The sequence below is a fragment of the Mytilus edulis genome, chromosome 12 (assembly GCF_963676685.1).
Source record: "Mytilus edulis chromosome 12, xbMytEdul2.2, whole genome shotgun sequence".
Classification (NCBI taxonomy): domain Eukaryota; kingdom Metazoa; phylum Mollusca; class Bivalvia; order Mytilida; family Mytilidae; genus Mytilus; species Mytilus edulis.
In genome coordinates, this window is record NC_092355.1 from 77,168,761 (window position 1) to 77,195,999 (window position 27,239).

General features: G+C 31.7%; 1 protein-coding gene across 1 annotated transcript; it reads left to right on the forward strand.

The window, feature by feature from the left end:
- The first annotated feature begins 888 nt into the window (after positions 1 to 888).
- LOC139499288 (uncharacterized) lies at positions 889 to 25,271 on the forward strand. Its single transcript, XM_071287957.1, has 9 exons — positions 889 to 987; positions 1,328 to 2,923; positions 3,045 to 3,243; positions 3,755 to 4,042; positions 5,136 to 5,329; positions 20,648 to 22,213; positions 22,351 to 22,564; positions 23,249 to 23,431; positions 23,626 to 25,271. The coding sequence occupies exons 2-9, from the start codon at positions 1,343 to 1,345 to the stop codon at positions 23,820 to 23,822; spliced, it is 4,422 nt and encodes a 1,473-aa protein (XP_071144058.1). The 5' UTR covers positions 889 to 987; positions 1,328 to 1,342; the 3' UTR covers positions 23,823 to 25,271.
- Positions 25,272 to 27,239: the final 1,968 nt, after the last annotated feature.

Below are 27,239 nucleotides of genomic sequence, written 5' to 3' on the forward strand. Positions count from 1 at the left end.
ATAAATATTGCATTGAACACATATTTTCCAATACTATAATAATCTGAATTAAGTTACGGGATTTTTATTTTCCTTGAAGGACATTTCGACGAATTTTCTTCAATCTGAACATTTTGGTACAAACTCTTTAATTAGGGTTCAAATAAATTCCCACATATATTGTGATGTTGAAACCTATTTAAAACGGTATATCTTTATAAAAGACCAAATCTGCTTGAATTCATCAAGAGGAATACATTTATCCAGGTACATGTTTTGTCTTCCTCTTCCTCTGCTTCTCAATTTATATGTTTTGATCATTTCTTAAATTTAGTATAGTATAGTCGAGATCTCGAAATACATTGGGTATATGTGAGATGCTTTCTTGTTTGTCAGGACCGGATTGGGATAGTCCTTACAAAAATAAAAATGGTATATATTCTGAGTGATAAGTTCTATTTCCTTTATACTTGAAAATACTTTTAAATATACTTCTTGTCGACAAAAAACTTTCGCTGCTACCTTATAGTACAGGTAGGATATTTGAACGTTTATTTTACTGCAATAGTATTCATTAAAATGTTCATAATAAGTTTTAGACCGCTTATTATAAAAAGAAGACGTCAAAGAAGGATTCCGAAAGTAATTAATCCATAACAAAGTACTTATAAAGTAATGGCTGTCCCAGGTTAATTATCTCTAAATAAACAAAAAGGAACAAAAAGATTTGTTTTTAAATCTGTATTAAGTAAAAAATAAATCAAATAAGCGATTATACAATTACATTACCTCTTTTTATTTTGGTGATAAACATTGATAAAGTCCAAGTAAACAAAACAAACGCACTGTTTTCCTGCTATGTATTATACTATTGTAATTGTGTAACTAACACTTCATGATTCATCATCCGACGTCAGAGACCTACGCATGTAATACAGTATATATAAACTCGTTAACCCTTTTTGTCGTCATTTTATGAATGAAGTAATACATGGGGAATCCTAACAGGTATTTACTATATTTACTATAGACTCGTAGTATTGGATCAGCTTTTCAAAATTCGACTTCGATAATAAAATAACAGAAATTATTAAATACTTAATAGATGGCAAAATGTATTGTATGCATCATGTAACACATACAGTGATGAAATACTACTATCATTTTAAATGCAATGTTAAAAATCTAGAATTAAGGTCACCAAGGTTCACTGTGATACAAGGGCGAAGCGATCAAATGTTTTACAGTAATTCATTTCTTTTTTTATATTTATATGTGTTAGTAATTATTGATGATAAAGATGCTAATGATTTAGATGATATTGATTAATTATGCATAATTATTTCAGACAAATCAGCTAAACATGTATATACAAGAAAACCAAACTGCAATACGAGAACCAGAAAGACAGGCAATGCATCAAAGCTTCTTTCCAACTGATAAAATGTCGAATTCGATTCATAAACGACGGAGATTAAACAGTTATCCGTCCAGTAAAACAGAAGTAAATAACATCAAAAATAGAAAAATTACCGTTGAACTGTCTGAAATAAAATTTTCAGTACTACGAATCAAACTTAAGATGAAACATACAAAGGCTCAAACGATCGAAAGTACAAGAAGTGAATCAGATAAATCACGTGGTTTTGATACATTTGAACAGAATAGTTTAAGAACTGTCACAGAAATAAAGAAAGGTCTTAACGACATCGAAATGGATCTTGATATACAATCAAAAACTAAGGAACAACTTCAAATTAACTTACAAAAGCAAATGTCAATTCCGAATTTAAAACATGAAACCGGAAACCTAAAATCGAAAAATTCTTTTGACTGGCTTCAATACTTATTCATGTTACGTTTTGTTCCGAATCAATGTTTCCAGGCTTTACCAGTTAGTTTGAATACTTATTTCGAAAGTTTATCTTCGGGTAGTACTATGTCTATGGACGAATCTATGTCAAACCACCTTCTACGTCTGTCTTCGTACAGTAATTTCCCTCGTAATGTGAATGTTTTTGTTAGTGCATTGTCAAAGGCAGGTTTTTATTACACCGGAAGTACTGATACCGTGCGATGTTATGCATGTGGAATTACTCATCAGAACTGGATACGGGGTGATAATCCAGAAGAAATTCATTGTAGACTTTCTCCATCGTGTACTCATCTTCAAAATTCTAGATTGTTTGGTGGTGCAGGTATAGCCGAAAACCAGCACATGAATTCTAGTAATAATAGATCATCAGTACTTTCTGAATCTTCTTTGACACCAAAGAAACAAAGCTTGCAAAATGGTGCTGCATCCAACGACCAAAACAAAACTCTAAGTTCGACAACTTCAGAGCCATCCAGTCTTTTAAATGGTGCTGCCTCCAACGACCAAAACAAAACTTCAATTTCGACAACTTCAGAACCATCAAGTCTTTTTAATGGTGAAACTAGTAATAATATCCGTAATCAATTAAGAAGCAAGGATTTTAAACCAACGGCTAATTCTTCTAGTGAAAACACCAATTTTGAACATGATATAAATACAAATGGCGCATGCTCAGAATCGACGAAAGCTAATCAGAATGGAGCATGTGGATGTTTTGAATCTTCAAGTTCGAGACAATTAACTAATAACGACATTTCCTCATTGGGGATAGATCTTGAGAAGCCTCGTTATCAGAATTACGCTGTTTTACAAGTTAGAATCAGCTCTTTTCAGGGATGGCCATCTTACTTAGATCAGACACCAAGACAGATGGCGATAGCTGGTTTCCTGTTTGCTGGGTACCATGACTACACAAGGTGTTTTTTCTGTGGCGGTGGACTCCGAAATTGGGAAGCTGGTGATGATCCATGGGTGGAACATGCTAGATGGTTTCCGAAGTGCACCTATCTACGTCAGAACAAGGGAGATGCATTTATCAAAGCCGTTCAAGATAAACATGAGCAAATGGTAAGTATTTGAATCAATCAGTCAAGATATGTTTTTAGTACATGCATAAGATTTAAGTTTACATATTTTATTAAAATATATTTGATCTTATATGTATTTTTTTCGTATTATTTAATTAAAGGACAAAAGTGACCAAATTACGTCGCTACAAACGACAGAAACAACTCAAAACGGTTCCAATTTACTTTCATACAGCAATCCACAACAAAGTAGCAGTCCCAGCTATCTTGATACAGCAGCAGCAAGGAGTGTCTTAGAGATGGGATATACCCAAGAACAGGTCCTTCGAGTTATCCAGCAATTATTACCGGATAAACCAGGTATATATTTCTAACAAGTATACCTTATACAAGCTTATCAATCCTATCAAACTTTATTGTTATATCAATCAACTTACTAGTATATGATTTGGGACATATGATAATCAAGATGACGATTTATAAGACAAACATAATTGAAAAAAAAAATAATTGCAAGCGAGTAAAGTTGAGGCGATAGTGGGACACATCGACATTGAAGTAACTTTAAAATAATTAACATGATTAACGAATTTTTGAATACGAATGTGTAATTGAATGTTGAAAGAATAGAAAAAATAAGAACATGAAAGTCAATAAAATACAGAGAGCCATTATTACATATGGAATATCACCGTGCAGAAGTTGATAAAGCATAAAATACCTGGTCAAAAGATAAAAGTTTATAGTTTGACGCAGCCGACGATGAAACCAGTGATTTCCCATACCCAATGCAAGCGCGCTACTCAGCCACCAATGTATTAAAAAGACAATAATTGTGTAATTTTTATTATGTTATACTTTCTATTTGTAGGAGGAACATTCACAGCTCTTGATATCATGACTGTTTTATTGGAGAAGGATGAAAATCAGACAAATGGTTCTACCGGATCAACATCCGGTAATTCTACAAATGCATCCGGGACATCTACAAATACATCAAGGATATCTACAAATACATCCGGGACATCTACAAATACATCCGGGATATCTACAAATACATCCGGGACATCTACAAATGCAGTGCCATCCAATACAAACACACATGAAAATGGAGCACACGAACCTCTTGTCAATAGTTTAAATGAATCAAATCTAGATGGTAAGTAAACCTTTATTAAACTTAATGTAAAATAAAAAGAGTCTTTTGATTGTCCCCCCCCCCCAAAAAAAAAACCAACAAAAAACCAAAAAAAAAAACAAACAACAACACAACAACCCCAAAACAAGGTTGTTTTATAAAAAAAATACCTTAAAATTTGTTCTTATATTATAAACGTGTGGTAAAATGTTTTTATGGTATAAACATGTAATTACGATGTCCGTACGAAAACGTAAAGAAAGTTAACAGTGTTAAGGATAACCAAGACTCAAACTACATAATCAAATCAGTCACAACTTTAAATTAGTGATCGAGTGATTGTCAACCTTCATATGAGGAAGTATACTTTGTTTCAAAATAACAAGCTTTTGCAAAGGCTTTTTTAAATAGATAGTACACAATTAAAAAACGACGGGAAATGATTCTCTTAGATTTGTCTTACAACATTAACTTTGGAAGCATTTTTTTTTTTTTAAATTAACAAGGATTTTATAAGATTTTCAAATACAACTTTTAAAACTAAATGTTTACTGGGCAAACGGTGTATAAAACCAGAGGATTCGGAATATCTGACAAAATTTTAAAACAAGAGGAGCGAGCATCCTTATTAAGTGATAAATCCGACCATCGGTGTTGTTGCTTTGCTAAAAGACGAGAGATTTAAATTTTGAAACCATTCACATTAGAGATTTAAATTTTGAAACCATTCACATTAGAGATTTAAATTTTGAAACCATTCACATTAGAGATTTAAATTTTGAAACCATTCACATTAGAGATTTAAATTTTGAAACCATTCACATTAGAGATTTAAATTTTGAAACCATTCACATTACAAATGTAATGTGAATGGTTTCAAAATTTAAATCTCTCGTCTTTTAGCAAAGCAACAACACCGATGGTCGGATTTATCAATTCATCCTCTATTAAAATGTCAAATACTTTTAGTCAGAACTTAAACACACATGTATTTTTAACAAATTTAAGATAACACTTCTTCTGCATAAACCGTCATGTGATTTTTTTTCTATAAGCAGAGTGGAATTCAAACAGTCATAACACTATTATATTTCCGATTTACCTTGTATTACAGACGCAGAATTATTAGTTGAAGAAAACCGACAGCTACGAGACCAACGTCTTTGTAAGATTTGTCTAGAATTAGAGGCCTCCATAGCTTTTCTCCCCTGTGGACATCTAGTATGTTGTTCCGACTGTGCACCAGCCATGAGGAAGTGTCCAATATGTAGAACGTACGTCAAAGGCACTGTAAAGACGTTCCTAATATAAACCGGAAGTTGGTTGACTACTGTACAGCCTTTCAACCCCAATCCCATTGGTTCACTATCAGAAATAGCAATACCAGAAAAAGTCCGGTCAGGTTTAAGAGAAAAGAATAATGTGATTGTACTACAGAAAATAGGCCAAAGCAATAAGGAATGGAGAAAAAAACACAAGAAAATAAGGAATAATGGAAACTCAATTTGTAAAAAATGAGAAATAATTGGCATAATTTATAAAGAATACAGAAAACGGCCTAAAAATTAAAGAATAAAGAATTAAATTACCCCAATCAATACCCATACATGTAGAATCAACGTAGATCATGCAATCAACACGATCATTATAGTTTAGTGACCAAAGATACGAAATTATATATTAAGTTCATAAGTTAACTATTGATAAATGCCATTCTGCAGTATTCATCGTCATGAACATACATGCACTATCTACCACTGTACGTAAAGCAACTAACACTCAACCAATCAGTAGTGTTTATAGTATAGTATTCTGCTTGTTTTGCTTAATTAAGAAGTCATAGTCATGTATATATTACATGATAAGATATAGATATCAATGCTGAAACCTGTGTCCATAGATTAACCACAGTCAGGTTAATGTAGACATGCAATCAAATGTTTTGGACGCCATAAACATCGAACGATTGGCACCATTAAAGACAGTTAAACAAAGAAACATCAACTGATGTAAAAGCATAATCTATCTGTACCTTTTTATACGATGATCATGTTCTTAAATGTGATATCTTATTTTTTATTAATTGTTAGTAAGAAATGTTTAGTTGGTGCTAATTTGATTCTGCATACTGTTATTATTGTTAAGATGTTAATTTATGTAGTTGTTTTATCTTTTAGTGAGGGTTAGAACGATTAAGCTTCTTTTTTTGGTTTGTTGCTTTAAATAAAAAATTACAATTGCTTCCTCAATATTGTTGATGATGGTTATCGTTAAAACTGTGAGTTATTGTTATCTTTATCACTGTTGATGAGTGTAATCGTCAATACTGTTATTTGTGTTATCGTCAATACTGATAATAAGTGTTATCATTATCACTGTTGATGAGTGTTATCGTCAATACTGTTAATTATGGTTATCATGATCACTGTCAATGAGTGTAGTCGCCAATACTGTGAATTATTGTATCTTTATGAGTGTTATCGTCAGAACTGTAAATAAGTGTTATCGTTATCACTGTTGATGAGTGTAAACGTCAATACTGTGAATTATTATTATCGTGATCACTATCACTAAATGTTATCGTCAGAACTGTTAATTATGGTTATCATCAATACTGTGAATTATTGTTATCGTGATCACTGTTAATGAATGTTATCGTCAGAACTGTTAATTATGGTTATCATCAATACTGTGAATTATTGTTATCGTGATCACTGTTAATGAATGTTATCGTCAGAACTGTTAATTATGGTTATCATGATCACTGTTAATGAGTGTTATCGTCAATACTGTTCCTTAGTGTTACCGTCAAAACGGTTAGTTATTGTTATCGTTATAAGTGTTAATTAGTGTTATTGTCAATGATGTTATTTATGTTATCGTAAGTACTGTTAATTAGTGTTATCGTAAAAAATATTTAAGTATTATTATAGTAAATATTGTTAATAAGTGTCATCGTCAATTCTTTTAATTATTATTACATGTATCTTCAATATTGTTAATTGTTGTTATTTTTCATCTACTGTTGCTTATTGTTGTCTTCAATACTACTAGTCATTTTAATTGTCAATATTGTCAATGTCTTCAGTACTTTTTGTTACTGGTTGTTATAGTCATTTTATATACAGCATTATTATAAAAACAGTTTTAGACAGTAATGGGAATACTCATAAATGTTCATATGTCTTTGCTAAATAATAAAAAAATATTTTAATAGATTAGTTTGTCTTCTCTATTCTGTAGGTATGCCTATTGCCTTAGGAAAGCAGATGTTGGTAGTGGTTGTGAGTTTGTTAAAAAAATTGAATACCAGAAAACTTACTTCACTTCGATTTGTGTCGATATATTAAAAACTATACTTATGTTGTAAATGCTGAATCTAACCATGTATTTAGATTTTTTTATATTTGGGCCACGTTTTCAAATTGGTACACATTAAGGTCTAAAGGGTCCAAAATCTAACTTTATTTGATTTCATCAAAAATTGAATTCTTGGGGTTCTTTGAAAAGCTGAATCTAACCATGTGTTTAGATTTTAGATATTGGGCCATAAAAGGTAAATGTCCATTTTAAAAAAAAATTCTTGGACCACATTCATTCTGTGTAAGAAACCTATTCTGTGTCAACTATTTAATAACAATCCAAATTCAGAGCTGTATCAAGGTTAAATGTTATGTCCATGCTTGCCCAACTGTTCAGTGTTCGACCTCTGCGGTCGTATCAATCTGCGCCCTGTGGGGCATTTTATTATGTTTTGCGTAGGCACGCTTTTTCTCATGTTTACATCATTTTATCATTACCCAAATGTGAAAAGAGGGCACGTTTGCGAATTAAAAATCACAGCCGTGAACACCAAAAACTGAGAAAGACAAAGAAGAACAAACAAAGAATACAAACTAGTTACAATCCGGCATAATTATTGGAATATTGCTTTTGCTCGGAGCTCAGATCTGAATATCAGATTCCTTATGAATAAATGTTTACTTACGGCGAGACTTTCGGCTGTGAAAAAATGCCGGGATTTTCATATAACAAGTAAGAGAAATTGTATAGACCTTATTATATAGTTCTAAAAGTGTCCAAACCTATTCAAGCAGCACTTTATATCACCTAGTTGTCTTCAAATCGATCATATGATAATATAACAGTCATGAACTGCATAGAATTTACCTTGTATAATCGGATTGATATGCAAATCTTAAGTTCAAACTCAGTCTGCTGAGAATGATCTGAAACCGCTCCATTGTACATAATGTCTTACAAACCTTTCGGTATCCTCTTGTTTTGTCGGATTAATACACACCTTCTAAATTTTGAAGTCCGAATTTCATTGGTAGATGTTATTATAACTAAAGAGAAAGTAAATATGAAGCTTGACCACATAATTTGTAGTTTAATCCGATTGTTCTTTGGACGGTCCAAATTGTATCCATAGACGGAATTAAAAGACGGTTTGATTTGTTTTAATAGCAGAGGAGTAGCAGTGTCAGGGGCATGAATACATTTTATTTCGGTGTAGACTAAAAAGGAGTAGGTTCAGTAAGACCCCTTTTATGGCCCCAAAATATAGCAGTTTTACAAAATTTTTAAATTGTATACATATAGTTATTCATTTGAAAGTACAATGCTTCTGCTACATACATATGGGCTTTTTTTTTAACATACAATTAATGCATATTAAATGGGAACTTAAGAATCTTTAAGTTATCCTAAATTACTAAAATCTTCACAAATCTAGCATTTTAGTTAAATTTTAGACGGTTTCCGTCTTAAATGAAAGTGACCGCATCCGTGTTCATTCTTAATATTGAAATGTAAGTTGTATTTGATGATAATACGTCATAACATATATAAAGGTTGAGAATGAACAAGGATGCGGCCACTTTCGTTTTTGACAAAATCCATCTGAAAAGTAACATGTTTTGGCATGTTTGATAGATTTGTCATATTAAAGCTAAAATCGGAGCATTTTTAATGAGTAAATCAGTTAAAATCTTTCACATAAACTTATTGAATTATCCGAAATAGACACTTCAGGGTTTAAAAAGTGTTTAAACTCTTTCGTCAGATGAACTTGAAATTTTAGGCCAAAATTGGCCTTTACCGGACCTACGCCTTTTACGGAATATGATTATAATTTTCGCTTTTTCATGCACCTGAACAAATAGTTCCAAAATGTTTTGAAAATAATTAATTAAAGGTTAATCATCATGTAGGCATAATAACTGTTTGAGAATGTACAAATAGTAAGATTAACACTTGTTGCATTTAGGACCATCTGCTCTTCGTAGAAATAACTAATTATAATTGTTCTCAAGTGGACATTTTACGGAGGCTATCACGATTTGGTTACGTTTCTTATTAACTTAAAAACATACATGTATTTTAAAAAAAACGACTTAAAAATCACGAAACATGTTCAGAGAAAGTATTATTTTTTCAAATTCGATTAATTTTCCTCGATTCTGCGGGTCCCAGTGGAAATTGCCGTATCTCAAATTAAATTTGTACACCGCAGGCCTTACATTGTAATTGTATCTTGATCTTTACTTGTGAATAGGACGTGCATGTATATATTTAGATGTCGAAAATACTTCTTTTTATCTCGTCATCTTCAAGTGGAGGAAGAAATTGTTAAACAGTCTTTAATATTAAGATAAAATTGAGAATGGAAATGGGGAATGTGTCAAAGAGACAACAACCCTACCATATAAAAAACACCAGCAGAAGGTCACCAACAGGTCTTCAATGTAGCGAGAAATTCATGCTTACAATTACGTATTTTTCTCTATGTTGAGTAGTTGTCTTATTAGAAATCATAACACAAATCCTTATAAAGGCCTTTTTTTAGCTTATTATACACTATGGATTTTTCTCATTGTTAAAGACTATAATGAAACCTATAGATGCTAAGACTGCCAATAATCTTTCTTGAAAATCTTGAAAAATTCATTTATAAACAAAATATGCACCAATAATCATCAAAATTGTAAAAAACAAAGAATATTTTTAAAAAGTCGGTGTTGGTGCTTGCTTTATGTGAGATTCTTGTTTTATTTTCGCGGATGTACATGCACCTACAGCGGTCAATAGATAAAACTAATAAAACAGTCGAAATATGTTCAAACAAATGCAAACAAATAAATTGAAGCATTAATTAGTATTCTAAAAATATTATTTCAAAGAACTTAGTAAGTAATTAATGGAAATTATCGATCCTCCTTGTTTTTCCGAAAGCTTTGTGAAAAACCCAAATACAACGTACATGTACAATGTAAACAAATGACAAAAGAAAAGAAATGATATAAACATATAAATGATTTCAAATGTATTAGCCTTTGTTAGTTATAGTGTTATGGTATAGTAAAACATATTCTTTGATTTTTTTCCAGATACAATTGAAGAATCAATCATTTTTTTCCATCGTATTAGTTTCGAGATTAGTTCAGACCGAAGTCTAAAGCTACTTCCAGAAAGTAAAGGAGTACAAGAAAACTGTCTAAAAATAAACAGGTAGGACAGGACAGGTATTTTGTGTTTCTAATTAAAAATGATTTTTCTTAAAGTTTATAGAAATTAATAAAGTTCTTTATTTAAAAAAGTGCTTACTATTCGGAAATTTACGTACACACATTCATTTGTATAAAAACATTTGGCATTACAGTAGAGAAAAGAAACAAAGCCAAGTTCCGATCACGACAGGCTGGGTAAGAAATTAAGAGATTGATTAATGATGGTATAAAGCACGTTTAAAAAATAACATTGAATTATGGGTCAATATTAATATGTTCATGCCCGCTTGTTCACTTTTAAGTATTCTTAGCATATTTTTTTTTTTAGCTCAACGGCTTTTTTCAATAGGTTATACCATGGTACTCAACAACTCTAAGCCTTCATTGGTGTCGTATTACATGGTTTTCAGAAGCTTCGATTATTCATTTATGTTTCATAATATATTATTTAGTAACCCTGCGTTATGATATCGTTTTATAAGCTCCGAGTTTTCTTTGGTATCATGTAATATATTACCCTGCTTACCCTTCCGGAGCACATGAGATCACCCCAGTGTTTGGTGGGGTTCGTGTTGCTAATTCGTTAGTTTTCTGTGTTGTGTCATGTCGTCGCTGGGCTTCCAAAATGTTGTATAAGACTTTTTTGGCTAAAAATACTTTTTGAAACCAATGGTTTCGTCGGGAGGAAATCTGTGGTATTACAAAATAAAAATGCAGTAAGACTAATCAAAACGTTTGAAATAAGAAAATATGACAAAATTGCCAATGTCAGTTGTTTGTAAAGTTTGCTTTCAAAATGTTGTATGAAAACTTAAAAATCGTTGTATAATGGCCCTAGGAATAAAATAATTGTACATTTCTTTATTTCTGTGAAAATAATTTGAGTTCTCACATAATCAAGAAATGTCAAAGATTTTATTTCAGTATTCAAGTTCACGTACATTTTAGAAGCATGCATTTTGTCATAATTTCCAAAGCCTGTTTGTGAGATATTTTTTTTTGAAAAATTTGTAATTTACAACATTTTGGAAGCCCAACGACGATGTGTAGTATTGTTTGTCTGTGTGTCTTTTAAATTTTTAACCATGGCGTTGTCAGTTCATTTTCCATTTATGAGTTTGACTGTTCCTTCTGGTATCTTTCGTCTCTCTTTCACACAGTATTCAGTAACTATGGGCTTGCATACTTTCGAGCATTCCTAGAAATTACATTATATGCATGCTATAAAGTAGTTCAAAGCAGCCTTAACGTGTTATATTATTGTTTTCATTACATCTGAGCATTCTTTAATATTACATCATACGCTTTAAAATAATTCAAAGCAAGATAAATGTATGTATTCAGCTACTCCGAGCATTCAATCACATGCTATTATTTTGTATACAGTAACTCAGAGCATTCATTCACGTTATATTATATGATATTCAATAACTCCGAGAACTCCGTCACGTCGTATAACATTGTATTAAGTTACTACGAGTATTTCCCCACGTGGTATGATATTTATTTTAGTAACACCGAGCATTCCTTCACGTGGTTTTATATAGTATACACTCTAAGCACTCCTTTACATGGTTTTTAAATGATATACAGTAACTCCTAGCATTCCCTCATGTGGTATTACATCGTATTCAATAACTTTGAGATTTCTTCACTTGGTATTATATTGTATTCAGTAACTCAGAGATTCCTTCACGTGGTATTATATTGTATTCAGTAACTCAGAGATTTCTTCACTTGGTATTATATTGTATTCAGTAACTCAGAGATTCCTTCACGTGGTATTATATTGTATTCAGTTACTCAGAGATTCCATCACGTGGTATTATATTGTATTCAGTAACTCTGAGATTCCTTTAGGTTGAATTATATTGTATTCAGTAACTTTAAGATTCCTTCACGTGGTATTATATTGTATTCAGTAACCAAGAGCATTCCTTCACACGGTATTATATTGTATTCAGTAACTCCTAGCATGCTTTCACATTTATTTATATGGTATACAGTTATTATTGTATTCAGTAAATAAGAGCATTCCTTAACGTCGTATTATATGGTATTCAGTTACTACTAGCATTCCTTGGTGTGGTATCATATTGTATTCAATAACTCTGAAAATCCTTCCCATGGTAATATATTTTGCTTTTAGTAACTCTATGATTCACTGACGTTGTATTATATTGTATTTAGAAACTAAAAACATAAATGATATACAGTAACTCCTAGCATTCCCTCATGTGGTATTACATCGTATTCAATAACTTTGAGATTTCTTCACTTGGCATTATATTGTATTCAGTAACTCAGAGAATTCCTTCACGTGGTATTATATTGTATTCAGTTACTCTAAGATTCCTTCACGTGGTATTATATTGTATTCAGTAACTCAGAGATTCCCTCACGTGGTATTAAATTCTATTCAGTAACTCAAAGATTCCCTCACGTGGTATTATATTGTATTCAGTAACCCAGAGAATCCTTCACGTGGTATTATATTCTATTCATTTACTTAGAGTATTCCTTCACGTGGTATTATATTGTATTCAGTAACTCAGAGATTCCTTTATGTGGTATTATATTGTATTCAGTAACTTTAAGATTCCCTCACGTGGTATTATATTGTATTCAGTAACTATGAGATTCCTTTACGTGGTATTATATTGTATTCTGTAACTCTTAGATACCCTCTAGTGGTATTATATTCTTTTCAGTAACTCAGAGATTCCTTCACGTGATATTACATCGTATTCAGTAACTGAGAGCATTCCTCTACGTGGTATTATATTGTATTCAGTTACTCGTAGATTCATTCACTTGTTATTATATTGTATTCAGTAACTGAGAGATTCCCTCACGTGGTATTATTTTCTTTTCAGTAACTCAGAGATTCCTTCACGTGGTATTATATTGTATTCAGTAACTCAGAGAATCCTTCACGTGGTATTATATTCTATTCAATTACTTAGAGTATTCCTTCACGTGGTAATAGTGCATTCAGTAAATCTGAGATTTCTTTATGTGGTATTATATTGTATTCAGTAACTTTAAGATTCCTTTACGTGGTATTATATTGTATTCAGTAGCTATGAGATTCCTTTACGTGATATTATATTGTATTCTGTAACTCTTAGATACCCTCTAGTGGTATTTAATTGTATTCAGTAACTAAGAGATTCCTTCACTTGTCATTGTTTTGTATTGAGTAACTCAGAGCGTTACTTCACGTGGTATTATATTGTATTCAGTAAATCTGAGATTCCTTTACGTGGTATTATATTATATTCAGTAACTCTAAGATACCCTCACGTGATATTTTATTGTATTCAGTAACTCAGGGCATTCCTTCAAGTGGTATTATATTGTATTCAGTTACTCTTAGACTCCTTCACGTGGTATTATATTGTATTAAGTAACTCAGTGCGTTCCTTCACGTGGTATTATAATGTGTTCAGTAACCTTGAGATTTCTTGACGTGGTATTATATTGTTTTTAGTAACATTGAGATTCCTTTACGTGGTACTATATTGTATTTAGTAACTCTGAGATTCCCCCCCCCCCCCCGTGGTATTATATTGTATTCAGTTACCTTGAGATTCCTTTACGTGGTATTATATTGTATTCAGTAACATTGAGATTCCTTTACGTGGTATTATATTGTATTTAGTAACCAAGAGCATTCCTTCACACGGTATTATATTGTATTCAGTAACTCAAAGCTTCCTTCACGTGGTATTACGTTGTATTCACGATCAGTCATTCATAGCTTCCTTCACGTGGTATTATATTGTAATCAGTAACTAAGAGCATTTCTTCACGTGGTATTATATTGTATTCAGTAACCAAGAGCATTCCTTCACACGGTATTATATTGTATTCAGTAAATCCTAGCATTCTTTCACATTTATTTATATGGTATACAGTTATATTTGTATTCAGTAAATAAGAGCATTCCTTAACGTCGTATTATATGGTATTCAGTTACTCGAGATTCCTTCACGTGGTATTATATTGTCTTCAGTAACCCTGAAAATCCTTCCCATGGTAATATATTGCATTCAGTAACTCTATGATTCACTGACGTTGTATTATATTGTATTCAGAAACTAAGAACATTCCCTCAAGTGGTATTATATGTTATTCAGTAACTTTGAGATTTCTTCACGTGGTATTATATTGTATTCAGTAACTCTGAGATTCCACCACGTGGTATAATATTATAATCAGTTACTCTGAGCTTCCTTCACTTGATATTATATTGAATTCAGTAACTCTGAGCTTCCTTAACGTGGTACTATATTGTATTCAGTAACTCTGAGATTCCTTCACGTGGTAATATATTATATTCAGTAACTTTAAGATTTCCTTACGTGGTACTAAATTCTATTCAGTTACTCTGAGCTTCCTTCACGTAGTACTATATTGTATTCAGTAACTCTGAAATTCCCTCACGTGGTATTATATTGTATTCAGTAACTCTGAGCTTCCTTCACGTGGTACTATATTGTATTCAGTAACTCTGAGATTCCTTCACGTGGTAATATATTGTATTCAGTAACTTAAAGATTCCCTCACGTGATACTATATTGTATCTAGTTAATCTGAGCTTCCTTCACGTGTTTTTTTTTATTGTATTCAGTAACTCTGAGATTCCCTCACGTGATATTATATTGTATTCAGTTACTAAGTGTATTCCCTCACGTGGTATAATATTGTATTTAGTAACTCTAAGATTCTCCCACGTGTTTTATATTGTATTCAGTAACTCTGAGATTCTCCCACGTGGTATAATATTGTATTCAGTAACTCTGAGATTCTCCCACGTGGTATTATATTGTATTCAGTAACTCTGAGATTCTCCCACGTGGTATTATATTGTATTAAGTTACTCTGAACTTCCTTCGCGTTGTATTATATTGTATTCAGTAACTAAAAGCATTCCTTTATGCGGTATTATATTGTACTCAGCTACTCTGAGCTCCCTCACGTGGTTTTATATTGTATTTAGTAACTCTGAACTTTCTTTGGTATAGTATAATATTGTATTTGGTAGCAACCAAAATTACTTAATATATTATTATATGGCATACCTGTACTCCGAAAATTTTCAATGGTATTATCACGGACGATTAAGTCGCTTATGTTATGTAGAGAAAAAAAACGCAAGTAATATGATGTATACTTTATATTAAGTGTACGAAGTATGTCGCATATATGTGCTTTGTTGAAACCAAGTTCTGTATATCAAGTTGAATTGATAATAATTTCACAGTAAAATACCTTAATCAAAATGTAACATTCCCTTTACGAAAATGCTGATTCGAGACAGACGGACTTACGAACAGACAAACACACGGAACGGAAAACTAAATGCAACTCTCTTACTATCATAGACGGAGAATCAATAGATAAAGAATCAAACACTCAAACATGATCAAAACAATTTCCTTGATATCATCGTCTGTGTGAAATAGCAGTTCCTGTTACTTAATATTCGTTAAAGTTATCTTTTTAAGTATAACTACGGAAATTTGATCTCTTTCCTCTGAAAAATTTCCTTTAACGAACAGGAAATATTGAACTAACCACAAGTGCTATTATTCTATCCTCCTTAAGTTTCATTAAGGAGAAACTGGAAATTTGTTTTATAAATTCAATCAAAGGAACCGGCATAACCTAATTTAATCAATACTTGCAAAAGTACATTCGTGTAGGAGAAGTTAATGTCAAATAGTACTTATGAGGATGATACACCAACCGTTTTAACATCCGTTTAAAAGGAAATTATTGATATATGACCTACATACTTCACAACTTTGATTCACAACTGCATAGGAAGAGATCTATAACTCTTATTCCCCTACATATATGTTATATTCTTTTTTCATTTCCGATGATGTAGATGCTTAAGTCGTATATGTATTAGAGAAAGATGCCAGTTGGTCGAGAATATTTAAAAATGAATTTCATAACAATCGTCTAACAAACAAAAGTGCAAATACATTTTGGTGCGAGCTTTACTGCGAAACAAATAATCATGAGAAAAACCCAACCCGAAAAAAATCATCCTGCCACCAATACCCAACATAATATCAAATGGTTGTCCCCTAAGCGTAGATAAAAAAATTACACTACATTTTTTTATATTTGAAACTTAATAATCGTGTAAATGCCTAGTTTATATCTTTTATAACTTGATAAACGCTCGTGTATTTCTTTTCCGCGAGGAAATTTCTTTTACGAACAGAAAATAAACAGTCAGGCACTAGACTAGTGTTACCAGGCAGTCACACATCCTTTTTTTAATATATATATATATGTATTAATGAGTAATGTGATTTTTTTTAAATCAATTTAACACCAAAAAATTAAAACTTATATGTATAAAACTTACAAGAGTTTAAAGCTTGTATTTATATGTTATTAGACCTTTATTCTGCAGTTTTGCTCATTATTCTCTATTCTCTATTCTGTAAACCTCACTAAGCCCTCGTATAAGTGGTATGTGCTATCCGTTACATATTATATTATTTGTTATCCTACTTACGCAATGTTATTCAACTTCGTACTTTATTTGGCTTTTTTTGTTAGTCGTTCGTCACTGATGAGACTTTTGTAGACACAATTTGCGCCTTGTGTGCATAATTTTTAATCACGTTATCCAAGATAAGCCAGTATTTATGCATTTATCTGGTATTTGATTCATATTGTTATTCCTCGATTGCAACTGATTTATGATATATATTGGTGTCCTTCAACTGTTTTCTGCTATTTGGTCGGTTTGTTGTCTCTTTGACACATTCTCCATTACCATTCTTATTTTATGTTTAAAATGTATATAAAGTTGAAATCTTGATGGAAAGCGTCATACAGTATTTTCAGTGGGACATACCGTCCATTCATTAATATAAAGAATGAGGAAGACATTAATTTTTTTTGTCAATGGGTAAAAGGATTTATGAGTAGTAAACTGAAATACACACTTCCTTGTCCTTGTACTTAAACAAAAGAAAGTCCCAGTACATTCACAAATATAGTTTCTTGTAATAAAGGTACCTAGAAATGAAAACCCCTTTCTAATGTTGGTTGATATTTGAATAGTTTAGGGAAAATAAGCGGAATTAAAGGAAATTTTTATGTTTACATATAAAATATTTGATCCTATAAAGTAAATATAATTCTGTCTGAATAAAGTAGATTAGAACAGTTGTAATTAGTATTAGAATGACATTGGATCAATTATATATACGTTGAATATCCATATAACATTTTTACTGGACAACAAAAGTAAGGATACACTTTTTTTTAAATACTTTTTTTGGTGATTTTTATAACGGTTGATCATTTTGATTTTTTTTATGAAAAGTTAATGTATTGGATTGTCGGCATATTTACCCAATAATAAATAATTAGACAACACAAGTTTAGTTTGCTACTATTTTAAAGCACCTTATCTAGATAGAATAATTGTCTTGTTTTATTATTAAAAATCGCTAGCAAATGGTTAAACAACGCACATAATCCAGGCCTCTTTTCCACACATTCGATCTGTCTAACTGCCAATGGAGTGAGCGAAATATAACGACTTATAAAGTACATGGTACTATACACACTTATTATAGCAATAGAGATACTTTTTCATATTTTGTTTTCTTCTGTAAGGTGTAAGAGCCGAGCATCCCATTTGTCAGGAAAATGTGTGGCTCAAACAAAAACAACTTAGTTTACTTGTACAAGTGGTTGTAGGATTGGAACTTTGCCCTTTTAATAATAAGAAATAATCAGTCTTCGCATTAATTTTGTGCTTTCGATGTGAAGTTTTGAATAATAAATTTCCTGAACCGTAAACTATGTTATTTGGAATAATTGAATGATATTAGAAGTCAGATTAATTTCCATTCTCAATTTTAGATTAAGTACTTAGACCGAAATAACAAATATACATGTAGTTACAAACTTTGGATGAAGAGTTGTCTCATTGGCACTCACACCACATCTTCCTATATCTATCTACTAACAAATGTATGCTTCTACCGGGCACCCTAGACCCCCTCCCTAAATCCGCCTCTGGAATAGATTAAATGTGCCAAAAGCAGATATATTTTCATGTGAGTTGTAAGACACATGAACTCTTATTTTTTACAAAATATCTTACGACTAAAATTGATTGTAAGTTATACTGAAATGTTCAGGGCTAATGAGTGGTTGTACTCGTAAGTTTAAAACGTGAATCGAATCCATGGGTCTTATCAATCCGAACTTGAGGGTCTCTCAAACATTAGTTATAATATTGATAACAACAATCATCACAAAATTGTTTACCCTATTAAAGAGACGACATCAAAAGTTCAATGTAGGTAAACAAAATAATTCACGTAGTTTTTTCACTGATCTTCTAACTTAATTTTAGAAAAAAATTATTGATCAAAATGGATATATATATAATATTTTAAATCGATTTTGAATAAACAAAACTTGCATCATTTTTACCTTCATACTATTTGGTTTAATTTTTTTTATCCTACATTGATATTTTGATGTCGTCCATAAGTAAAACAAGTAATAATGATAATTATATTTACGTACAAATTAATCAATACCTTTATTTCGTTTGTTGTTCTAAATTCCCTTAGTTAGCTAGTATATAATTGTTAAAATAACAAACATTTCATGGACTGTGTATGACGTACGTGTATGTTTACTGTTTATTTATATTTATGTCATGTGATGTTCGTCTATTTTAAACCATCAATGACATCACACTTAATTTTGAAATACTACGTCATTATAATATCTATCAGCTTTATATCTTTAGAACTTAAAACAAGACAAACAGCTTTACTTTTAATAAAATTAGTAGATTATATAGATACATAACGATGTTTTTATTTTCCATGGTATACTAATACCTTTGTTTTGTTTGTTAACCAATCTAAATTCCCTGTCCAAGATATCAAAACAAGAGAACAAATCACTTGTCATGTACTGGACTTTAGCCCCCAATGACATAACAAACTTATATTTAGAAATACGTCATTCGAGAGTATATGTATATATATCAGGTAAGTTTACTGTTTCGTCATTATGAACATGAGTCAGTGAAGGAACCACCAACCCATTTAAAAAAGGTAAACCCCATATATATATTTGAATATACCTGTGTACATATTGTGATTTGAAAGGATTTAAAGAATGTTGATTCGTCGTACTCTATATAAATTGTGACATACAAATAAACTACAAATATTTTATTTTTGTTCATGTATGTTATAACGTACACACTTTACCTAACAAACAGGAAGAAAGACTATGTAGTACACTGGTCGAGCTTTCTCCTGTCCATTACAACTAAAAAAAATTATTTACCGATACAACGAAAAATATTTCTCATTTTACAATTCAATGACCTATAGCTGTTTAAAATTTCTGTGTCATTTTAGTCTCTTGTGCAGAGTTGTCTCATTTGCCATCATATCACATCTTTTTATATTTACGTTTTAATAACCTTTACAACCCTACATACATGTATATATAGAATAGCATAACAGTACTAATTAGTTTTACGTTTTTATCCTTTTTATTACGCCTATTATAGCTAACAATGCAATGCAGGTTTTGTTATCTATGGTTATCTAAAATGTATAGTGGATAATATCTAGGAACTATATATACCAACCCATTAAAAAAAGTAAACCTCATATATATTTGAATATACCTGTGTACATATTATGATTCGGAAGGATTTGAATAATGTTGATCCGTCTTTAAAATATATAGTAGCTAATACATGTGCCATCTTGTCTGTTTGATATTTTAGGCCTATTTGGCAATTATACTTCATCTCAATCTATTTATACTGTTGTTTCCAGAACAACATGCGTCTTTTGACCGCTCAAACTTGTCTACAATTATTTATTATGAAGATAACTACAAGTAACGAAAAACAATTGCAGTGTGAGAAATATATATGAACTTGTTGAAAACGCGTTTTTGCTGAAGAAAAGCATCTTATTGTCAACATAATATTAAAAGAACATATTTATAATAATTTTCATGAGTGATTGAAAGACAATTTATAATAATTAAGCTTTTTTTTATTTGAATAGATTGCTGAATATTAAGACGACAGAAAAGAGACATGTGTAAATCTTCTACAGGATTCCCAGTGGCTGCAGCCGGCAGGAAAGCCTCAGAAAGAAACACATACCCTATTGTGTCTTCAACGCAGATATTTAAAAGGTCAACCAGTGTTATTGTTTGCAAGGATGAGGTTGATAGACTAAAAAATCTTCAAAGTATTTCAAATATAAAATCAAGTACATTGCGAATACACCTCAAGTTGAACCAACAGAAGAACAGTAATGTAGGGGTTTTGCAACCGTCCTTGAGGACAGAGTTGTTAGACAAGGAGACTAATAAAAGAACCTCAAAGAACAGGTCGAATACTAAGAACGTCACATTTCAAGAGGAATTAAACATAATTAAAGAAACATTAGACGAAGTTGAAACGTTGATAGATGTACAGTCTAAAAGGAACGAAAAGATTTATTCAAAATTTCACAGTTACGTGAAATCGGAAGAAGAAATCAATGTAGAATCACCTAAACGTTCCAAAGGTCTGTACGACTTATTAGACTACTTATTTATGCTTCAATGGATACCAACGCAGTATCTAAATATATTGCCAGTGACCTTGAATACTTATTTCGATAGCTTATCTTCTGGTAGTGCAATATCTACGGACGAATCCATGTCAAATGGTCTTCTACGACTTCATTCATTTAACAATTTCCCTCGAACCGTAGACATATTTGTAAGTAATCTATCTAAAGCAGGATTTTATTTCACAGGAAACGATGATAACGTACAGTGTTACGCATGTGGAATAACATACCGGAACTGGAAACGTGGCGATATTCCGATAGAAATACACAGACGACTCTCACCCTTATGTCCCCATATTCGAAACTGTAATTCTGTTGCTATAGATACAAATGAACAGCAACACATACCTTCTCAGGATGCAAGATTAACTAATATACCAACACAATCTGTTTTCATACCAGGCATTCATGTACAACAATCTATAGGAATACAACAAAGTGGGTGTATGTCTGAGGGACGAAATTTAAGTCCCATAATGCAATATTCTTCTATTAATTCAAGCGGAGCAACAGGTCACAATCAATCAATTGGAAATGATGATACCAAATACGCGGAGCCGAAACCAAGCAGGAATGCAGTCAATTTGGAACATATAGATAACAAAAAAGACACATGCTCAGAACCGGAAGTGAATAACACTCTTAGTCATGGAGCATGTGGCTGTTATGAATCATCAAGTTCCAGCCGAATAAGTAGCAATGCCACTTCTTCATTTGGTATCGATCTCGATAATCCCAGATACCCGAATTACGCTGCTTTACAAGTGAGAATCAGCTCCTTTCAGGGATGGCCATCGTATTTAGATCAGACACCAAAACAAATGGCAACAGCTGGTTTCCTGTTTGCTGGTTACCAGGACTACACTAGATGTTTCTTCTGTGGTGGTGGACTTCGAAATTGGGAAGCAGGTGACGATCCATGGGTGGAACATGCTAGATGGTTTCCGAAGTGCTCTTACCTACGTCAGAACAAGGGTGATAGGTTTATAAAAGCCGTTCAAGATAAACATGAACAATTGGTAAGTAAATTAAATAGGCTTGATGCTTAATTACTAGTAAGTAAAACCATACCAATCACTTTCAATATCTTCATTTACATCATTTAAATCATAAGAAATTCCTTCTAGATTCACATGTCCATATTATTTAATTTAAGAACAAAGAAGAAAGTAAGAAAAGTGATCAAATTACATCCTTTCAAACGACAGAAACAACTCAAAACGGTTCCAATTTACTTTCACACAGCAATCCACAACAAAGTAGCAGTCCCAGCTATCTTGATACAGCAGCAGCCATGAGTGTCTTAGAGATGGGTTACACACAAGAACAGGTGCTTCGAGTTATCCAGCAATTATTACGGGAAAAACCAGGTATATATAAAAACTTAAACTCAATGGGATTAGAGTAACACAAAAGCGGGCCGTAACTCTTTAAAGTAGTGGCTTTTGCAATATAGATATTTCTAGCTTCGAATTAGGTTTGTATGCATTTAGTTTGATGCATTATATATATAATTAAGAGGTGACAAACAGAGTATTGCAACTTAAGAAATTATTGTTATGTTAGCGTTTGTTGAACAATCGACGCAATTTTGGCGACATTTATCTCATCGCAATTTTTGCAATAATAACGACATCGCCAACAATCTAAATTTCAATAGTTGCGTTAAGAGGTACGAATCATATTAAAGATAAGCCAATGTTTTCTTTGTAATTCTTACGTTTAGATAATTTCGAACATATAAAGGTAAGAATCCGTGTTAAAATAATTGAAAACGTAATTTCTTACTTTGTATCCTAGCTTTAAAATAAGTATGTAAATATAACCAAATTTGATAAAACTGTCTACAAAGTGAGAGGTTTAGCGCTATAAAACCAGGTTTAATCCACCATTTTCTACATTTGAAAATGCCTGTACCAGGTCAGGAATATGACAGTTCTTGTCTATTCGTTTTTGATGTGTTTTGTCATTTGATTTTGCCATGCGATTATGGACTTTCCAATTTGATTTGACTCTGAGTTCAGTATTGTAGTGATTTTTACTTTTTCTTGTAGATGGAACATACACAGCAACTGATATCATGAGTATTTTACTGGAGAATGATCAACCGAACGTTGACTCAACAAATGCAGTTAGGCACAATTCATCTGCTAATGATTTGTCACTCAATGCAACTTCACAAGGAAATAATATACCTGAACCCCTTATAAATAATTTGAGTGAATCAAATTTGGACGGTAAGTCGTATTTATTGATTTGTTATAATAGGATTCTTAAAACGTTTCAACATATTTAGACTCAAGAAAAGGCTTTTCATCCATTTGAAGATGTACCTATATTCAACTTTTAATCAGATAAGCTATCTCCAGAATTTAAAATTTGAACCAAATTTTTAAAAGGTGATTTTCTACTTGGAACCTTACTATTACAGATGCGGAGTCATTAATTGAAGAAAATAGACAGCTACGAGATCAACGTCTGTGTAAGATTTGTCTAGAATTGGATGCTTCCATAGCTTTCCTCCCTTGTGGACATTTAGTAAGTTGTTCTGACTGCGCACCAGCTTTGCGAAGGTGTCCAATGTGTAGGGCTTTTGTTAAAGGCACAGTCAAGACATTCCTGGTCTAACGTGATTTTCATTTAGTAGACGCCACCTTCATCATAAAACATTAAATTAGATGTATATTACCAGTACGTTATTAACTACCAGTTAACAATCTATTGTTTAGCACCAGAGATAGGAAATGGTCCTATCCAACGATAGTTTCATTATTCTATAGCTAAGTATAAGAAGATTCCTGAAATTGGGAAGTCCATCAAAACAGACAAAATCAAGCAAAATCAAAGTGGAGCGTCAAATTTGAGCGTCAAAATCAAAGTGGAGCGTCAAAGTGGAGCGTCAAAATCAAAGTGGAGCATCAAAAACAAAGTGGAGCGTCAAAATCAAAGTGGAGCGTCAAAATCAAAGTGGAGCGTCAAAATGGCACGGGTTCAGACTGAAGAGATGAAAATACCATGAAGCAATGTGATCGATTACAGAAAGCTAATTGCAAAGATGATCTTTATGCCATAATATAAAAAATAACATAAACAAGAGAAAGACTGACACAGAAATTAATAGCATTAGGACATTCAACATTTTGTTAAAGCCATACAGCAAATTCAGCTCTAATGTAAAAGGAATGACACATTTAAGAAATTTCAAAAGAGAAAAAATATCAGCCTAATTTATGTTCGATATGATATTCAGCGACATACGACAACCACTAGATTGCCAGCTTCTTACTTATAGTAATACAAATATATTTGTCACCATATTTATACAAATGATTATGAGTAAGATTTAAATATATATTTTTTTGGGATAGTCAACTTTAATTTTACATTGAGACTCTGAGAAAAAATTTCTATTTGAAAATATGGATATTGTCTTGGGACTATTAATCAAAAAAATAATTTATATATATTAACTGTTTTGTTACCTTCCTTTAACATGTACTTTCATTATTAGAGTCAAACTATCAGCCGTTATTACAATATATTATTATATCATGTTTTTATACACATTGTGTATTACCTGTTTTGTTACCTCCCCCTTTTTATCATAGACTTTTATAAGAGTCTTACCATCAGACTATAATTTATTGTAATATAATAATGTTTCATTTACATTTTTTACATATCTATTGTTTTGTTATCTTCCATTTAACATGTACTTTCATCAGAGTTATACTTTCATACATCATTATAATTTATTATGATATAATAGTGTTTTATATACATTTTCATAAATATTTACTGTTTTGTTACGTCCCCTTTACCATGTTCTTTCATACATATTATGTTATTAGACATCATTATAATCTATTAAAATATAGTGTTTGTCTGCAAATCTTGTTTGTCTTTCTTTGATTTTTATGGTTTGGTTGCCTATTGGCAACTTTTGTTTTAAGTTGAATTAGTATGTATAGTCTAAGAGTTGATTTAAGTTTTTATTTTATCAGTTATTATTGTAGATTGCTGTAAGATACCTCATAAGTTTATTGTTATTGTTAATTTTGAAATACAATTTTACATTGTTATCTTATGGTTGTTATTTATGTTGTTATATTTTATTATTTAAACGTGTAAGGCGTAACGTACACAACAAAATAATTTGGTTATTATTTTTATTATACCTTTGTACCACTATTCAATCTAACTGCAGTGATTAAAACTTACACATCAAGTGGATCAGGATCTGCTTACCCTTCCGGAGCACCTGAGATCACCCCTAGTGTTTGGTGGGGTTCGTGATGTTTATTCTTTAGTTTTCTATGTTGTGTCATGTTTGTCTGTTTGTCCTTTTCTTCTTTTAGCCATGGCATTGTCAGTTTATTTTTGATTTATGAGGTTGACTGTCCTTCTGGTATCTTTCGTCCCTCCTTTACAAACATATTCGAGCTTTTAAAAAATGTTTCCTTTATGCATATAGCTGTAATTTTTTGACAGCTAATGCAATACTTATCGCATTTTTTTGGTTAAAAATATGGTTTTCAATGTTTGATAAAGTTTTATGAGTTCTTAATTAAAAATATATAGAGGCAACAACAGGAGAATTGAACTGCTTCAAAAACAAACGACGCCAACATACATAGAAATAGGACATTTTAAGAATAAATAGTTGGTGACCGCTGTTCAAAAGTCATAAATCGATTGAGAGAAACCAAATCCGGGTTACAAACTAAAGCTAAGGGAAAAACCTTAGATATAAGAGGAAAACAACGAAACAACAGAAACACTGAAGTGCAACAAAAAAACACAACGACAATGCAACACACATACACACACACACACACACACACACACACACACACACACACACACACACACACACACACACACACACACACACACACACACATACACACACACACACACACACACACACCAACACCAACACAAACACACCCCCCCCCACACACACACACACAGAAACCAGCTGTAAGAACCTGCTATTATTGCAAGCCAAACTCCCGCTTAGATGCCAATGTTAAAAATACCGCTAAAATTACAATATAACTTGACAGGAATACAGTACAAATAAATGGAAGAAAACTTTGGACATAAATTAAGGACAAATAAGACGCGAACTTAGATAAATTAAGGTTTTCCATTAATGAACTAATTATAATCTATAAATTTGTAATTCTACTGCTATCTTTAATGAAATCCATTATTTCATCCTTAATTTTTGACCGATATCATTCATCATTTTAGGATATAACATTATCCTTATTCGTTATCAAGTTCTTTAAATCATGAATGGTTATCCCATGTCCTTTATTGATAAATTTCCCTATTTCAGTTCGATAAAAAAAAAAGTTCACAAAATTATGATGTTAAAGATGATCCCAATTATGAAATTTCAACAATCGACTCCAAACACTTTATTCTATACTAATAACATTTATCAAACATGTCTATTTCACCAAATATCATTGTTGAATATGAAACGCTTTAGAGGAAAAGCCGCAACAATTATGAATATATATTTTTCGTTCAATTATTGCGTTACTGATATTCGAACTCACAGAAGAAAAAAAAATATAACATAGTTCAACATAGCATGAGATCACCCTCACTTTTTAGTGGGGTTCGTGACTGTTGTCTAGTTTTTTTGGTAATATTTAGTATATTTTTGATTTCTGTTAGTCTGTGTGTCTGTTTGTTTCGTTTTAAGCCATGGCATTATCACTTTATTTTTTACTTATGAGTTTGACTGTCAAATTGGTATCGTTCACCTTTCTCTAACGATTCAAAGGTCTACAACAGTTCTCAGGTTGACAATAAATGTATCTTTAGTGGTCATTGGGGAAAAACTACAAATTAAAAAAATAAAATAGCAAAGTTGAAGAGCTAAGACAACTAAAAAGGGCCATGCACGAGGAAGATACATTTCGTTGATGAAAAATGATTTTCAATTTTAAGAAACGTTTTTCAATATCTGTATTTTCATACATGTGTATCACTGCTCAGGTATCGGTTACCTGACTAGCATCACTT